Here is an 18,342-nt window from a genome sequence, read left to right as displayed (position 1 = left end):
GGAAAAAAGTGCCATTTTTGGGACATATATGGCAATGCTAGCAGGTCGAAATATTGTCAACAGACGCACGGCACATGTGGTGTACTGTATTTCAAAGGCAACAGATGCCGTTGCGGTAGCACTGGCAGAGAAGATTCCATGTAGGTAAAACAGCGACACCGAAAAATCAGGCGAGGCCAGGCTAACTCAGTAGCTGTGTTTAGAGCAATGGCACGTTATATCAGAGATCCGTGTTCGAGTCCTGGTTGAACCTGCATTTCATGCTGAAAATTTCTATTGTAGAAAATCAATTCTCAGATGTTTTCAGCAAATTAACATTTTTTTTAAAAAAAAAGTAATTGCTTTTATTTGGATACATGCTAACATAAATTTACTAATGCAGTGATAGCGTCCATGATTAGTTTAGTACAGAAAACCTGGTGTAAATACCTCTCGGTTTTCATGATCTACATTTTCAAAGTTTGGGTTGTGCGACTTTTGAAACACACTGTAGTATGCACAATTGCTAGTAGGTAGTTTCCTGACACCTGATTTTCAGAGCTGATGTCTAGCTTTGAAGAACATTTTTCAAGCACTGGTTCTTGCCCACTTAACTACTAAGCAAAATCTTATTTTCCTTTCAGCTTTCCTAGATCTGTGTAGAAATTTAAGCAAAAAGTGCAAGTTTCGCCAGGTCTCTGACATGCTGTGTCATTACTTTCCAAACTGAGCCACTGTGCTAGCCCTGACTTCACCTCACTTTTCACCTCTGCATGCATTTTACTAAAGGTTGTCTTATGCTTCGCCAGTCATGCAAGTGTCACTTTATTCCTAATTTGTCACTATTGTTGACTTGAATTCATGAAATGAGAGAGAAAATGAGACATGCAAGAACCAGAAATTTTAAAAATTGACAGTTTTAATTCCATCTGAAAACTCAAGCCAGTTTTTTTTACTTTTAAAATAGCAGGTAATTATTTACTACATATAATAGATAAAATAATAGTCTCACACAATCACATGCTACATCAGGATTATTTTATTATTTTTAATCACCACTATTACACAAGTATACCATTTGTGTATTTTGTCAAGTTATTATGAACTTACATAAAATTGTGATCCCATGTAACCAGATAGTTACCCAATGGTCTTTAGTTTGATTCCTGGTGGGAGCCCCAGAATTTTGGTCTTGATCCAGCAGTATGAGGACAGTTGCAGAGCTACTTAACCTCTTGAATCCCAGCCTGTAGACTGAGCAGAATCCCACGACCATGCTATGCGGAGAGCATTAGGCAACACCTAGCGATAGTGCAAATCATCTATCATGTTGGTTGCTAATTCAATAATTTTTGTAATTCAAATGATTAGATTTTTTATTGTGATTGATTTGGTGTTTTAAGTCCACTTCATGCTTAGTAAGGCTAATCAGGACTGGACCTACAGTTTAAAGTGGGATCCGAACCACTGTGCCATGTGCCTCCACCAGGTATCAAACCCGGGACCCCTTGATTCCAAGGTGACAACACTGCCACTTTGCCATCGGGGAGGCCCTCAAATAATTAGAATTCACATTGTTCAGTACCCCATCAGACACATGTAAAGGGGTGTTGAAAAACAATTAAACACAAGAAAAAATGTGAAAATCCAAACTATATTGAAAAAACTGTCAATATCGGATTTAGCATACTCCATGTCGACTCTCTTGTTAGTAGTCCATGCAGACAAATATTTTACAACATGCGAAAAAATGCTTCAATACATTTGCCAGATCTTGACAGTTCTTCAGCCACGATGGCAGGATAAAAATCGTAGTTATTTTCAAACTTATAAAATGGATTTTCACGTGCATCACTGAAAGGATCGTTCACATACGTTCAATCTCCGACTGACTTTGCCTCGTCTTCCGCATTGGATATATCGTAATATTCAGACTCACTACAGTCACTCCTCTTCTTCCGGAACATAATCCGATGAACTACTATCCTTCTCCTCCATATTGTTCTGCTTTTGTTTTACGAAATATGCAAGAAAATAAAAAAACACAGGTCTCCTCAATAGCAGGGTTATGTACTTTCAGCAACAGATGGCATAACAAGCGTGCTTTGCTCATTGCTTGCGATAGTCGCATGCTCAAATGACGTCACAGCAACGTGTAGACTTTGGTCCTTCCCGACCAGAGGCATTCGTACGTTTTCTTGGCCATTACCATGCAAGAATATTTCCCTTTCGGCCAATAGTACCAGGTACATATGGGCTGTATGTAGTGGTAGGAGGGCATGCAGGCTCGACTACGTACGGCTCGTACGTAGTGGTAAAGAAGTAGCAGGCTTTGATCTAGAAATTAGTGATGGTGAAATTTGATACACTAACATATTTCACCCAATGAAAAACTGCTTTGCAAACCTTGGTCCTCATATGGATGTTATGCCATCGAGTTTCACTTAAGTTTTCATATATATCACATGCTCTTCTATATTTTATGTGCATTTTATTTATTTATTATGCTGTGCACATCAGGCAAATGCTCTTTTACAGTGCACATGTGGAGGATGTTATGAACAGTATTTGCTCCCATTTTTATTTACTTGCTATGTGTGTAATTACGAGGTGTATTCGGAGAGTAAGTACCGAAAGGGTGTAAGAAATAAAGTAAAATAGTTTTGTACCTTATTTTATTTGCATTGCATTCTACAGACCTTAAACTACTTTTCTACGTAGTTTCCACCATTTTTCAAGCATTTGTCATAGTGTGGCACTGGTTTTTGTATCCCATCATCATAGAATGTTCCCGCCTGTTATGAAAGCCATCCATGCACTCCTGCTTCGACGTCATCATCCCCGTCAAAACGCTGACCACAGTTTTCGATATTCCAGGCGATCTGTCGCAATTTCATAGTGAACTGTTTTCTTGAAATTTGTGGAAATTCCATGGAAAGTGACGACATTGTGAAGCGTCTGTTTTCACGAATTTCCACGTCGACCGCACGCACCAAATCCTCGGTCACAACAGATGGCCAGCCGCTCCTTGGCTCATCGTGAACTGTCTCATGACCTTCTTTAAACATCAAAAATAAAGACCTCTCACAGTTGATGGTGGATGTCTACCGGTTTCACATTTCATGCATTGAGAAAACGAATCGCAGACCAGACTTCACAGTCGGCAGGCCGATTGATTTTCTTGAACATTTCAAACCTTCATAAACCTACGAAGAAAAAGCATGACCTTCTCCCACGACTGCCTGTGGCTTATTAACGGATGAAGGACGTCAGCGAGAACTCACACGGTTGCGACTGCAACGCTACAGCGGCAATATTTGCAAACGGTACTTACTTTACGAATACACCTTATAATTACATACTTATGTTCTGTTCTCAGTTTGTGTGTGTATAATTTATCTGGCCAGATCATAAATTAGGGTGTGTGATTATATTTTTGGTTCAAAATGTTTTTATATCTAACTTCCTTGAATGCAAATGGTTTATTTCTTGTTTTCAACTTCCTCGTTTAGATGGAAATAGGATAGGATCAAATTAATGTATTAGAAATGTTTGCTACACCAAGTATATTCCATGTCATTTACATAGAAAATTACCTCTCCAACTCTGCATGTGTATGTGTGAGCGTATGGATTTAATTTTTGCATTCGATTTATGAAATAACTTCTGTATTACTAATTTAGTTTTTGTTTTGGTTCACTTTTCAGGAAAATGTAACTCTCAGCAGGAGTTGAATGAGCTGTGCCGTATTCATGAATCTCTCAAAGTAAAGTACTCATCAACCCTATTTGATTCTCGTTGCATCATATTTGGCCTGTATCCAGATGGCACCCCATGCACCCCAGTCACCGGTTCGACACCAGATCTTTCACCGGAGTCTGGTAGTGGACCATCCAGCATGCCTCTGGTTGTGGACTCGGATAGTGGCGTCTACGAGCAGACAGTACCCCCTCCAGTTCCGGATACACAGGATAATAGTGAAGAAATTGGAGATAAGCTATTTGTGGAAGATATTCCAGTGTTACCCACGAGTGGTCAGAGGATGATATGTGAAGAGCCTGTGTCAGGACGAATACCCAGCAGTTCATCTAGTGGCGACAGCAGTAGTTCCCCAGTCAGTGATAGAGCCCCCATGTCCCCGTTGTCAAGTGTAGATCAAAGTCCCGACTCACCAACAAGCAGTAATACTGATAATTTTTCACCGGCTGGTGATGCATCTAAGACATTAGCAAGTGGTCCTACGGAAAATGGTACTAGCAGTGGTGCAACAGAGAATTCAGTGAACGGTGTTCCTCCCCCTAGTGCAAATTCAGTGACACCTGAACCGACGTCAAATGGTTCGCTTTCCTCTAGCTCAAAACAGTCTTCGTTAGGAAATGTAACTCCTTTTACAACACCATCAAACTTTAAAACTAGGGCATTATTCTATCCCAATGTAGAAATGTGTGAAGACTTAGAATCGGATTTACAAGAATTTCTCTCGTCTTTGTTCTGGGTTCTAGAATCCAAAAGGTTGGAACGTAGCAGGGAAAAAGTGGAACGTGTGTCTTTAATTTATGCTCCCTTCGAAAGAAAAGACTTTGTAGGTTTGGATTTAGATTCAAGAACAAATAGAAAAAAGTGTGTAGGTCGAATGAAGAAGCATTTGGGAGATCTTTCTCTTCAGGCGGGCCTTCCAGGAGAAGCCATCAACTACTATGTGTCAGCTGTGGACATTCTCAAGTCAGTAAATGATTGGCTGTGGCTTGGAGGTATGTATGCTACATATATGATGAATACGTTAAAAATAGTGATAAATAGAACTTGTATTAAAAAAAGAGGTAAAGTGCTCCCCTGTGCTTAGCACCATGCCATGAAGGCATATAGGGGTGTGGAGGTAATGCCCCTGACCTCCTTTACCCCCAGGGTTTCCCCCAGGTACCCATGTCATTTTGATGCTAGGTGGGTGCCGGGGCCGCTTCCAACATTAGAAAAGTTCCTGGATTTGAACTGGCTGGGGATCGAACTCTGGACCTTTAGCATGGTAGTCAGATGTGTTACCGGGGTGTAAGGGGTGACCTTCCACGTAGTACACCCAAATGTCAACCTCACTTCCACGTTAGTGCACCCTGGACTGAAGACTAACGAGGCTCTGGCGACTGGTCCCATGGGCAGTATAATTTTGTTTGTATTGTCCTGTTCTTTGTCCTTATGTGTGCTGAGTGACCCTTTACAGCCTCAGCTTTTAACAGAAGTCAGAACATTTAAATATTTTTAGTTATGCAACATTAGAGTTGTTATTTGTAATGGTAAGGGGCTGGCCCCCGTATGATGTGACGGGAGCAAAATAGCCTACGTGCTGACGCTCCCAAAATTTTAAATTCAATTCAATTCAATCAGATGCGTTACCGACTGTATATTGCATGGATATTTTATAGAGGCTTTTCAATATTTGTACTGAGCGCACACAAAGACACCAGCTTAGTAATTTATGGAATAGTAAAAGTGGTGCATAGGCATAGTGGTCTAATCAGTAGTGTGCCATGCATGAGACCCAGATTCAATTCCCAGGGTGGTTGATGTAAGGTTGGAATTTTTCCGGCCTGCTCCCCACATAAAGCGGCTGTGGGGCACACCCAGTTTGAAATAAATGGTTACCTTGGGGGGGGGGGGGTAAAGGTGACTGGAGCGTGGTGCTGATCATGTCAGCTCTAAAATGGCCGTGATCAAAAATATGTGGGGGGTGCTACCCCCAACATCCCCTAAATGTGCCATCTATATGCATGAAGAACCTTACCTAAAAGTGGTGTAGGATTAAATCCAATAAATCTTACTCTTCAAAATGCTTTTAATTCTTATAGTGACATTTCATTCTAGTTGCTAGAAGAATTAAAACCACTTTAAAAATAAGATTTATTGTATTATTTCTTAATGTGCAAGAGTGGTATGTGCATTTTAAAAACCATACTGTATGTACAGTACCATAATTGGCTTCCTAACATACAAGGGTTATTTTTTAAGTAAGGTCCGTTTTGCAATAAAAACTAAGTAAGTAAATGTTTTTCAAAAAGCATTTATTTTCTGAATTTACATACACTTCTCTATTTGCTACGTAATTTCCTTGACAGTTTAAACATTTATCGTAACGAACTACGAGCTTTTGGATACCCTCCTCATAGAACTCTGCCGTCTGTGAGGATAACCAGTTACTCACGGTCGTTTTCACTTCTTCATCAGTGTCTAAATGCTTGCTGCCCAGAAGGCCTTCAGATGGCAGAAGAGGTGGTAGTTGCTAGGTGCAAGGTCTGGACTGTATGCGAATGATGATCTGATCGAATCTTTTGGCTGGGAGGTATTCTCAGTGATAGAAATGTAATTTTAGGTCTGTTGTGAATCTAAAAGAATGCTCCTTTCATAAAAATGAGGAATATATCAACATGTTGATTTCAAGATCATTTAGTGTGATCTTTGATATTGAATTTCACAAAAGTGTGATTTTTTTAAAAAAATCCTGGGAATAATCTAGAGAGGTTGCTTCTCTGTTCTCTTAAGTTTATTTTGGGGTTCCTATAAGTAAGTGTGAGACTCACTGTAATGCTAAACATGTAACAAGGCAAGTAAGTTTGGCTCTTGAAGTAATGATTTCTCAACCAACCAAAAGCCTCCGTGGCTACAGGCAGTGCAGATTTCTGGAGACATGCCTACATACACAGTCCGACAATTAATTAATGAGCCTGATTTTATATTGTGAAAGGAAACAAAATAATTGCACATTGCCTGTTTATTACTCAGAGTACATCCCTCCTGCATCAATACAGCAATTGGCACAGTTGGTCAACGATCGATACAACACCTGCAAGTCTTCATGTGGTATGACTTGAAGATTGGACATCACAACCTGTTGGACGGTCCTGTGTTAATCAAAACTGCGTAATTTCAGGAACAGAAAATAATCACAGGGGGATAAATCTGAAGAGTAGAGAGGAAGATTCAACACCTTCAATTGTTTTTGGACCAGGAATACCAAGACAAACACTGCTTCCTGGCACCATGCATTATCATGGAGCAAGAATCAACTGCCTGCCTCGGAAACTGAGCTCGAAGAAGGTCAGTTGAGCTCTGAGAGGGTTAGTTCTCTTTCATAATCATTCAGAGCACTACGATAGCAACAGCCAATTACAGTTTCATCCTCTGGAACAAATACATTATGAATAATGCCTTTGCTGTCGTAAAAACCACAATATTGTCTTCACCTTTAATTTTTCGACCTGCATTTTCTTATCTCTTGGTAAATTTAGCGACTTTTATCCTGCGATATGTCGGTTCGTACAAGAACTGTAGTGAAAATATCCTGTTTTGTCCTCCACAACAATAGAATTCAAGAAATGTTTATTCCCGCAAGCAGTTTTCAGAATGTCTTTAATGATACTTGATGTTCACTCGCTGCTTCACAGCTATTACGTGACGACACCCTTGCACCTCTTTCACAACATGGCGGCATAATTCCCAGCATGCCCATTGTAAGTTCATGAGGTGTTGCCACATTGTGGTTATGGACCACACTACATCATGAATGCGTTACTTCACAAATGGAATGCACACGTGGGACAATATAAAATCAATCTCATTACTTAATTGTCGGACTGTGTATGTCACATATGTTATTTTCATTTCTCACAGTGCATCACAATAACTAGGGCTAAGAAGTTGATGACAGACCATATTTTTTTCTGGGCTTTGAAGACAATGCTATAGCTGATAGTACACTACAGTCCTGTTTAACCGAATTTATGGGACCGATGGTGCTTCGGTTGAACGAAAATTCAGTTAAACCGTAATAAAGGTTTTTTGATATACGTACAGTACGGACATTTTATTATGCACAGTATTTTGATATACAGTACATACGTATTTCAGCATGTAAGCAGAAACAAAAAGCTTACAATAATACGTAGTCATTTAACTTTGTTGGTGCTCCTGTGTAAAACACAGTCACACACGAGTAACTGCTTTTTTTAGCGATTCAGTGAACCCGGAAATTCAGTTAATCAGGATTTGGTTAAACGGAACTGTAGTGTAGTCCGTTTCACTTCATTTAGAACCAGAAAACCATTTTTATTTTATTATTTTCCTGTAGTTTACGGTTATTACAAACATAAGAAAACAGTTTTTCGTTGTGACATTTCAGAACACACGCTCCCTTCATCAGACATTTATTTTGACTAAAGATACAGTTATAGCAATGGTTAGCAATTTTTTAAACAAAAATAATCCGTTATATAATGGATGTTGTCATGTTAAATTGTTGTAATATAGCAACTTAACTGTGAAAAGAAGCAGTCTGTTTTATTTTTATTTCAGATATAAAAAAAAATTGATCACATTATTTTTTATTTAAAATTATGAATCCTAAATATCATCAGGTAATTCAAAGTCGTCATTGTTTTCCACAAAGTCTCTTGATGTTTTTTGTTACATTAAATTTTAAAGATGGTGGCTTACTCCATTTGTGAAAAAGAAAACTCCATACTGGATCTATGTTACCATTTTCATTATTTAATTTATTTCATTGTTCTTCTGCAATGAAGGAAGCTTCCCAGATATTCAACTCTGTTTCCCATCTATCTTTTTAAAACCCTTCTCTTTTTAATCAAATGCTTTTCTTCGATGATGTGAGCTGACAAACCTGTTCTTGAGTTTAGATTTATAATGTCCAAATCGTGTTTATGTCATCTTATTGCCATTTTTCTTGCTGTTTGTCCTACATAATCCTTTGAACATGAACAACTTATATTATATATTCCTGTGGTTTCCACATCTGGTAGAGAGTTTCTCATTTTGAATTCATTAAATATATATTCCAAACTTCCAATGCGTACTTACAAGAAAAAATGTTTTTATTTTGCTTTTTATTTCCTCTCATTTTCCACCCTTTTTTATTTTTAGGTCATTTTTCAGTATATTTTGCTATTTTTATTGCATGTTTTTATCATCATTCGTTAGCATAACTTGCATGTTTAATTTCTCTAACATGGAATTTTTAGCAAGTACGCTATTGATTGTAAATATGATCAGTGCAAAAGCACAAACTGAAATCTTAGCTAATGAATTTTGTGGAATTAACTGTGGTAAATTTACTTTTCTTGAAGCAAACTTGAAAGGCTTTGGGTGAAGCCTACTTTGAGTTTCACATGTTGGCCACTATTATTGCTTTAATCTGTGATTTTAAAGTAAAATTAGTCACAACATAAAGAAAATATAATCTGATGGACATGAAACAAAACTGTATTTTCAGATGCTGACTGAATCATGCAAGGCCCACTGTGAAAGGAGGTGAATGACTTGCACAGAGAAACCTTGCGAAGTATTTTATGTAACCTTGAAGTAAAAATATAGAAAACTACATTAGCACTTAATTGTTTTTTTCCCTTTGCTTCGATAGTTTAAACCAACAAACAACAGATTTTATCAAATTATTCAACTAGTCTCTTGTAATTTATGAAAGAATCGAGCTTTCGTTTTAAGAACGAAAATTATTTTTAGGCCATTCTTTGAAATTTTAAGGTCATTTTTTGAGTTTTTGTGGGTCATCAACATTAACAGTCTGAACTCATGGTGTCACCTCAACTCGACCACCACACAAGCAGAAATACCTTTTGAGGAAGGGGGCAGAGGGTGGCTTGTGCCAGCTCTGGGACAATCAGCAGCATCCAACTTTGTTCTTGACTTGTCACTATCACTGATGACAATGCAAAAATTGCTTCCTGATTTCCTCAGCTTGATAGATGCGCAAACCTAGTCTCAACATACCGTGTTTACTGGAATCAAGTCATGGAACATCCACTTATCCAACTTCTTTTATATAGATTGCTGCCAGACACGGAACCACAGTAAAACCTAGTTAATCCAGACTAATGGGGGGATAAGTTGACCGGTTTAACGAAAATCCGGATTAACTGAAATAACCTAAAAGAACAGTTGAAAGTGCATTAAAACTCCGTTTATAGCAACAAAACACGTTTATTATGGTGTATTTAAAGGGCATAGGCCTAAATACACTATACAGTACAGTACAAAGTCAGCGGAAAACAGAATTTCATCAGTGGTTGACTGCCTTTTCTTTGGGAAGTTCTCTTGTTGAGTAGTAGCCACATTTAAAACCTTGCATTCTGCTTTTTTTCACCTTCTGCGTGTCCGGATTAAGCAAAGTCCGGCTTATCAGGGCCCAGATCGACAAGGTTTTCCTGTACAGCTTCCCGGCATTCACGTGAGCATACTACTTGGGGTCTCCTTAGGTTGAAATGCTTTTAATATTTATCACTGCATCTGAAACAGTAAGTTTGATTTGTACCAGATCGTTTACAGATATTATTAAGTGTTGTATTTCAGTCATAGATATTGCTTATTGTACTATGAAATTATTTAATGTGTCTAATTAAATTTTGTTTTCAGGTGCTTATGAAGGACTCTGTGCAGCATCTGTAGTGACGTTATACCCAAATCTTTTTCGAAATTCTCCTCTTCATAGAAATGCATCCTTTCAAGAAAGTAGTCCAGGAAAACAAAGGTACATCTAATTAATAACTTAAGCTGTTAAGTGTGCCTTCCATACTCCCTAAGTTTGCTTCCAATGCCTTTAATAAAATTGCTAGCAGAAATTACGATTTTCATATTTTCACATGAAAGATGATTCAACCAAGAATCAAACTGGGCCTTTGGCATTCTATGCTAATGTTCTACCAAACTATCCTTTTCAGTCAATTGTTAATGATATTATTGTTTAGAATAGAGTCTGAAGCAGACAGTGTCATCCGCAAAGTAAGTTCCAATGGACTGTTAAGAAAAGACCCTAATAAATTTACAAACTAAATTATTCACCCCATAATTAGAGGCATGCATATTTCGTTTTTGACTAAAACACGAAATGAGAAATAACACATTGTAATGTTAATTTTTCAGAGAGGTGCATTTTCCTATCCTGTTTTGTCAGGAAATGATGCGAAGTGAGCTGCAAAATGGGAAATAGACTCTTAAACATGAAAATTAGAGTTTATTTACTGACACGACACTTTCTGAAGTCAGAATTATCCTGTGAGTTATGCAATTCATATGCATATGTTTATTTTGTGTAATAAGTGCAGTTTTTAAATCAAATTTGGGATTATATTCACAATTTTAAAACCAAAATGTAATTTTATATACCACTTTTTCACCTCTATAACAGCAAAATTTTATTTTATTTACCGCTTTTGAACCTGAAATTGACTGTTTTTGTACTGAAATTATGCTTTTTTATTTACCAAAAATATGTAACTCTACCCGTAATAGATCAAAATATCTTTACTGTAAAAAGTTTCTTGGAAACAACAGACATGGAATTACATTCATTGACTCAAAGAATCTTAAGTGAACATACTTCTGATTATTAATGAACCTCTACATGGGAACCCTGAGTGAATTTTACAATAACAAGTTTATTGAAGACCTTACTCCACTTGCCAAAACCTCCTCGAATCTGAACTTCAATTCCACCAACCCCGTAACTTTCTTGTGGACTCCGTGAAATGATTGTTTCGTAGGCAGATCCTTCTAGTATTCTTTCCTAAAATGTCGCTGAACAGTTACAGGAGATTATGTTTCCCACAAACACAACGCACACATTGCCTTTTCCTGCACCATTGCCTTTTTCACTGTTTTACTCTTTTGCCGCAATGCATGATGATACCGAGTGTTGCCAAGTATATAGAATAAATTTTTTAAGATGTTCTTCATGTTCATACTAATGACCTCCACTTGCATAGAAAGTTTTTTTATGGGATGAATAATATCTGGACACACTGTATATTGCCATTTGGTGTACTTACCGAGCACTACTTTTTTTGAGTAGAGGCACTTGTAGTTTTGTAACCCTTTATCATAGAATGGTTCAAACCACATGACAATGACCACTTACCATGTTAACATTGTGGAACTGTTGCCCAACAGGGAGGAATTTCCAATGCAGGAACATATAAAAATGCAGAGAAAGTGAGACAATGGTGAATCTTCTACCCTCTATAATTTTCTCTTCAGCCGTGTGCTCCACATTTGCACATTTCCACATCCTGCATGAAGAGTCTTTCACATCTCGATACTACTGAATCACCAATAGCATGTGCTTCATACACCTCACAAGGTTAACAATGAATTTCAGCCTTTTCATGTACCTCACATTCAAGAAACATTACAGATCACTAGAAGCACATATTTATCGTAAATAGAAAAGCAAAATTTTGGTACAAAAACAGTCAATTTCGGGTTCAAAAGTGGTAAATAAAATAAAATTTCAGTGTTGTAGCGGTGAAAAATCAGATCAAAAGCAGTATATAAAATGACGTTTTGGTTTTAAAATTTTAAATATAATCCTAAATTTGATTTAAAAACTGCACTTATTACACAAAATAACACATTTCTTTTGATTTGTAGTTACTAGAGTATTATGTTTATTCCTGTATAAAGGGATTTCTTTTTTGCTTCTCAAATATTTACAGCAGAATTAATCAATTTTCCGTGAATGGCATAACTCGCAGGATAATTCAAACTTCAGAAAGTGTCACGTAAGTAAGTAAACTAAATTTTGTTTTTAAGAGCCTATTTCGCATTTTGCAGTTCATTTTGTATCATTTCATGACAAAAAAGGGTAGGGAAATGCACCTCACACCTTTCAGAAATTTGAAAAATGAGCATTATGGCATGTTATTTCACATTTTCTGTTTTCGTCAAGAACAAAATATGCATACATCTACAAATCACATTTCACACATGACAGGTTTCACTATTTCTTGAACATTATAAACACACAGCACAATGCACAAATGATGTCTGTTCCTTGCCAAAGGTTTAAAGAAACTCGTCACATACTCTTATCATGACAGCAGTGCAGCAGCAGCAATATTTGCAAATGGAAGTTACTTTCTGAGAAACCCTTGTAAAATATTTCACACGACATGACTGTCAAATAAAATCAGTTTGTTTCATATGAGGAATGATTGACATGACATGAATGATCAACATATGGAGCATTCCATTGTCATAGGAGGGACAGGTAAACTACATTTTTGTAACAGTTTCTGTGCAATGAAATATGAAACTTAACACTGTTGATTAAACATAACCACCCTTAAAATACTTTCGCAGATTTGTAGCTACGAGTGAACAATTGTGTGTCACTGGAAAGACGAAACACTGCCTCTTCACTTAACAAATTTATTTTAATTTCTGTGAATTGTCAAATAATGAAAAGTAAATTCTTTAAGACAAAGAGAGAAGGTAATTTGACACGCATCTTCTGCCTTTAGGGCTTTTTTATGTTAGTCAGTTACAACCTTTATCGGACTTCTCAAAGGCTTCTAAGGGCTAGTAGGACCAAGCCCTTGTGAGGTCTGTGGTGCAGGATTTACTTTTAATTATCACCTATGTAGGTTTGAAATGAAAGATCTTGAAGACCTTTTATTCGAAGATTTATTTAAACTTCCGATGTTATACAAACACTTTTCCAAACAGACAATTCACCCGGTATAACTTGTAGGCCTAAACCTATTAGTTATACCGAAGTTTATAACCCTGGTCTTTTGATGATGCAGGAGAATGCCTTATTCAGAGTTGGGTTTGTGGAATATCTGCCAAATGGAGTACAAGTACACCAGCCAATCCGAAGATTGAAGCAAGATATTACCCAACGTCCCCTGAACCATCAGCCTTTCGGCAACCAGGAGAATGTCCCGTAGACTTACAAAAGTCTAGCTCTTTTATATCATATTGTTGTTTACAATTTACCATGGTTACTACATAGTTGTTTTATATTTCCATAGTTTCAACATTTTTTTCTGATTTAAGTTAAACAATTCATTTCCTATTGTAACATTAACAATAACACATTTTTCAAAGAAAAGATTCCAACATACGAGGTGTGGCAATTAAATAACGAGACTGGTGTCATAACTGTGATGTATTGCAAGAAAGTTACAATTGACTGGTATCCCCTTCAATATACTCCCCTCCCCTATCAATACACCGCTGCATACGTGTCTTCCATTGTTCAAAGCAATGCTGTAGGTCATCAGATGTCACACTGTTCAACAACTCTGCCGTTTTTCGTTTCACCTCTTCCACGGAGTGAAAATGTGTTCCCTTCAATGCACTTTTCACTTTTGGGAAGAGATAAAAGTCACAGGGGGCCAGGTCTGGGGAATACGGAGGATGGTCGAGCACAGGAATGCGCTTGGCGGCTAAAAACTGCTTCACAGAAAGGGCATTATGGGCAGGCGCGTTGTCCTGGTGGAAGATCCATGCATCGTTCTTCCACAAATCTGGTCTCTTCTTCCTTATTCTTTCCCTCAGTTTGCTTAGCACTTCTTTGTAGTAGGTCTGATTCACCGTTTGACCCTGAGGCACCCATTCAATCATGATGATACCCCTGATATAAAAAAAAAACAATGAGCATTGCCTTCAGTTTCGACTTGCTCATTCATGCTTTTTTCATTCATGGCGATGTGGGAGTCTTCCAGTGCATGGATTGACGCTTGGTCTCGGGATCATATTGGAAAATCCATGTTTCATCACATGTGATGACACGTGTTAGCAATTCTGGGTCTGCTTTGAGTCGTTCCATGATGTCACAGCAAATGGTCTTTCGATTGTCTTTTTGGTCCTGAGAGAGGTTTTTCGGAACACTTTTTGCACACACTTTTGTCATGTTTAAATTCTCATGCAAAATTTGTCTTACTGTCTCTTTGTTAATGTTCATCATGTCTGCGAGCATCCGAATGCTCAGACGTCTGTCTTTCCGCACAAGTTCATGAATTTTTTTTTAACATTGTCGTCCTTTCTTGAACTCACAGGGCGGCCGGGACGTTCATCCTCTTCACCCTCCTCCCTCCCTTCTGAAAATCGTTTGTGCCATTCGAACACTCGCGCACGTGACATAGCATTATCACCATACACCTCTTTTAACATTGCACAACATTCCGTCGGTGTTTTTTTTTTATTTCACCAGAAATTTGATGTTAATGCGCTGCTCAACTTTATTGTCCATGATTCCGGCACTACTACAGAACACTGTCCTCTTCAAGCAAGCCTGCAAAGAAAAGAAAAGCTTTCAGAATCATGAAACAAACAGTGGGTGCGCATGAAGGTTCAATATCAACAACACATCAATAGCTACCTCCCCCCACTATCCTACGCGGCAGGAGGTGCGCAGTCTCGTTATTTAATTGCCGCACCTCGTAGATTAATACAATACAGATTGAATAGTTCTGTGCTTGAAAAAGTATGTGTTGACAGGGGCGACACATAGCGTTCCCCCAGAAGAAAATAAAATTAAATGTAAGTGAACGTTATTTAATTTTGATTTATAACTTTTTCTCCTTTTTTGTATATTTTCATTTTTTTTCACTTCTTCTTCTTCATGATGTGAGGCGATGTTTCATTTGGAATCGTCTTCTTGGACTTCATTCTTCATCTGCACTTAGCTTCTGGAGAAAACAGGAAATGGTTTTACATCTTGTTCAACACACTCCTTCGTAAAACTTCTTGACGTCCATTAGCCAGGTCTTCCATCCATTTAGGTCTTCTAGATTCTTCTCTTTTGGAATGGGAGATGGATTTTGTAAAGGAAATACAGGTTGTTCTGCAATTATCTTGCAGATTGAAGTATTTACAAGTCCCTGTTTGTCAGAAAATAATGGGCAGTGTAGTTTCTCCTTATCTTCTTGATTCAGCAACCCTGGAGCGAAGGCCTTCTTTCTTACATCTTCCTCGGCGGCGGACCTATTGTCTGAATGCGATTCCCTTTCAGCCATCGATAGTTTAACACACAAAGTCTTACCATTAATTGCTTCAAAACTATCTTCTTGGTCATCTGGAATCAAACTTTCTTCAACGACTTGTCCCTTCACTGTTAAATATAATTTGTTGGCACCTGCATCCAAATTGACTCTATATCTCTTGAAGAAGGGATATCCAAATAACAAATCTGCCTCTAAATTCTTCACTACGTAGACTTGATCTTCAAAAGTGTGTCCTGCAATTTCAAAAAGAATGGTTCGGCATCCTACAATACGAGACCTCTCATGTCCAACAAAATCCTTTAACCTTATTCCTGGACATCTTTGCAGTTTCAAGCCTGGTAATCTCTCTCGGAGCTTTACCCAAACATTACAATTCATGACGATGCATTCACTTCCTGTTTCCAAAGTACATCTTATTTTTAATCCTAAAACTTCTATTAGAATTTCTGCCTTCTTGCTGCAATTCCCAGTTACTTCAAAAACATTAAACAATTTCTCTTCTTCAGAATTTGGACAAGAATTTAGATCCAGATACAAAACATCTAAATTCTCATTGGTAATAAATTTGTCTTCTTCGCTCTCACAAACATCAAGATTGTGTCGCGTTGTAGAAAGGAGAGCTTCATCTACAACGACCTCTGGTTTAAATTTGCTCGACTGGTAGAGGGAATTTCCCAAGAAGGTGCTTTAATGGCAGAAGGAATTTCCCATACAGGTGCTCTAGGGTTCAACTTCACGTTCTTCTAGCTTCTCGATTAAACGTGCAAATTTCTGATCATCTTCTTCCTTATCTTTTAATCTCTGCTCTTTTTCAGCTTCTTTCTCTATCTGTCTTTGCATCCTCTGTTCAGCTTCACGTTCTTCTAGCTTCTGGATTAAACGTGCAAATTTCCGATCATCTTCTTCCTTGTCTTTTAATTTTTGCTCTCTTTCTTCTTCCTTTTCTTTTAACCCTTAGTTCGCCGCCGTAACACATATGTTACAAAAAAAGTATGTCCCTTGTAGCCGCTGTAACACATATGTTACAAACAGCTTTAGATACAATTATCGAGGGTTTGCCACACTTATATTTGTATATTGAGGTTGAAACACTGACAGTTCGTTCGGGAACATGTTTTGCAATCGTGTTTCGAAAATTCCAAATCCCCCACCCCCTCCTTTCTCGGAATATGTCACGTGTTTGGGCTCACCCAAACACGTGTTCGCTCTTCAGTTGACAGACACAATAAATGCTTGGTATTTACGATGCTGTTTTTCTCCAAGCTTCCAACGCTGTGATTTAGTACTGATAAGGCACACATTCTTCTTTGTGTTTAGACCTGGTGATCGAGCTGAAGTAGTGGGGGGGGGGTAGGGCAAGGAGAGAGGGGATTGGATGAGGTTTGGCAGTGTCAGCTTTCTGTCGCCTCTATGTTAGAAATGCAATGAAGCTTGACGATAGCCAGAGGCCAAAAGCATGAGTCTAAAGCGTGCGTCTATCCAGAAGTATAGACAAAAGAAAGGATTGCAAAGGCTCCGTCCCTCCTCTGTTAGGACTAACAAAGGCCTCACCATAAACACTTCGTATCATATAACATCTCATCGATTTCCCTAACGCACAAACGTTTCCTTCCGGACATATTTCCACAAAGAGCCGAGTCAAAAGGGAGAAATAGATTCACAGTAGCTACACAAGAGGCAAGTGCGAACGAAAAAAGCAAAAGTTTGGGTTTTCTCCCCAAAGTAGCTGGAGAAGAGGGGGCAAACTCCAAATTTTTATGATTTTTTCATTGAAATTTGGGGGATGCAGCCCCCGCCCGTAACCCCCCGCGGTTGGGGCATCCAAATTTTACATGGTTGCATGCACTGATGTTCTGCCTGCAAAACAAAAGTTATCCGAAGTAGATTGGTCCCATAGTGTCAGTTATAACAATTTTATGAATAATATGCAAATTGGCTAAAATTTGCTAGAGTATTACGTTTTGCCTTATTATTCAAATTGTATTGCACCCACGAACATGAATCAAGTTTCATTCTGTTGCAGAAGGTCCATTCTTTGAAAAAAAAGCAAAAGTTTCGGTTTTCTCCCCAAAATAGCTGGAGAAGAGGGGACAAACTCCATATTTTTATGATTTTTTTCATTGAAATTGGGGGGGATGCAGCCCCTGCCCGTAAGCCCCCCGCGGTTGGTGCATCCAAATTTTACATGGTTGCATGCACTGATGTTCTGCCTGCAAAACAAAAGTTATCCGAAGTAGATTGGTCCCATAGTGTCAGTTATAACAATTTTATGAATAATATGCAAATTGGCTAAGATTCGCTAGAGTTTTACGTTTTGCCTTATTATTCAAATTGTATTGCACCCACGAACATGAATCAAGTTTCATTCTGTTGCGGAAGGTCCATTCTTTGAAAAAAAAGCAAAAGTTCCGGTTTTCTCCCCAAAGTAGCTGGAGAAGAGGGGGCAAACTCCATATTTTTATTTTTTTTCATTGAAATTGGGAGGATGCAGTCCCCGCTCGTAACCCCCCCCCCCCCCCCCCGCGGTTGGGGCATCCAAATTTTACATGGTTGCATG

General features: G+C 38.2%; 1 protein-coding gene across 3 annotated transcripts in view; it reads left to right on the top strand.

The window, feature by feature from the left end:
- Nucleotides 1-18,342, top strand: part of brun (trafficking protein particle complex subunit brun) — a 114,309-nt gene that overhangs the window by 17,094 nt on the left and 78,873 nt on the right. For all 3 annotated transcript variants that reach the window (XM_083115507.1, XM_083115506.1, XM_083115505.1), the window contains exons 4-5: nucleotides 3,687-4,730; nucleotides 10,411-10,525. In XM_083115507.1, coding sequence (XP_082971633.1) covers nucleotides 3,687-4,730; nucleotides 10,411-10,525 — 1,159 coding nt within the window. The remainder of the gene's footprint in view (nucleotides 1-3,686; nucleotides 4,731-10,410; nucleotides 10,526-18,342) is intronic.

The sequence above is a fragment of the Lepisma saccharinum genome, chromosome 30 (genome assembly GCF_977018435.1).
Source record: "Lepisma saccharinum chromosome 30, izLepSacc3.1, whole genome shotgun sequence".
Taxonomy (NCBI): Eukaryota; Metazoa; Arthropoda; class Insecta; order Zygentoma; family Lepismatidae; genus Lepisma; species Lepisma saccharinum.
This window is presented reverse-complemented; position numbering and strand designations above follow the sequence as displayed.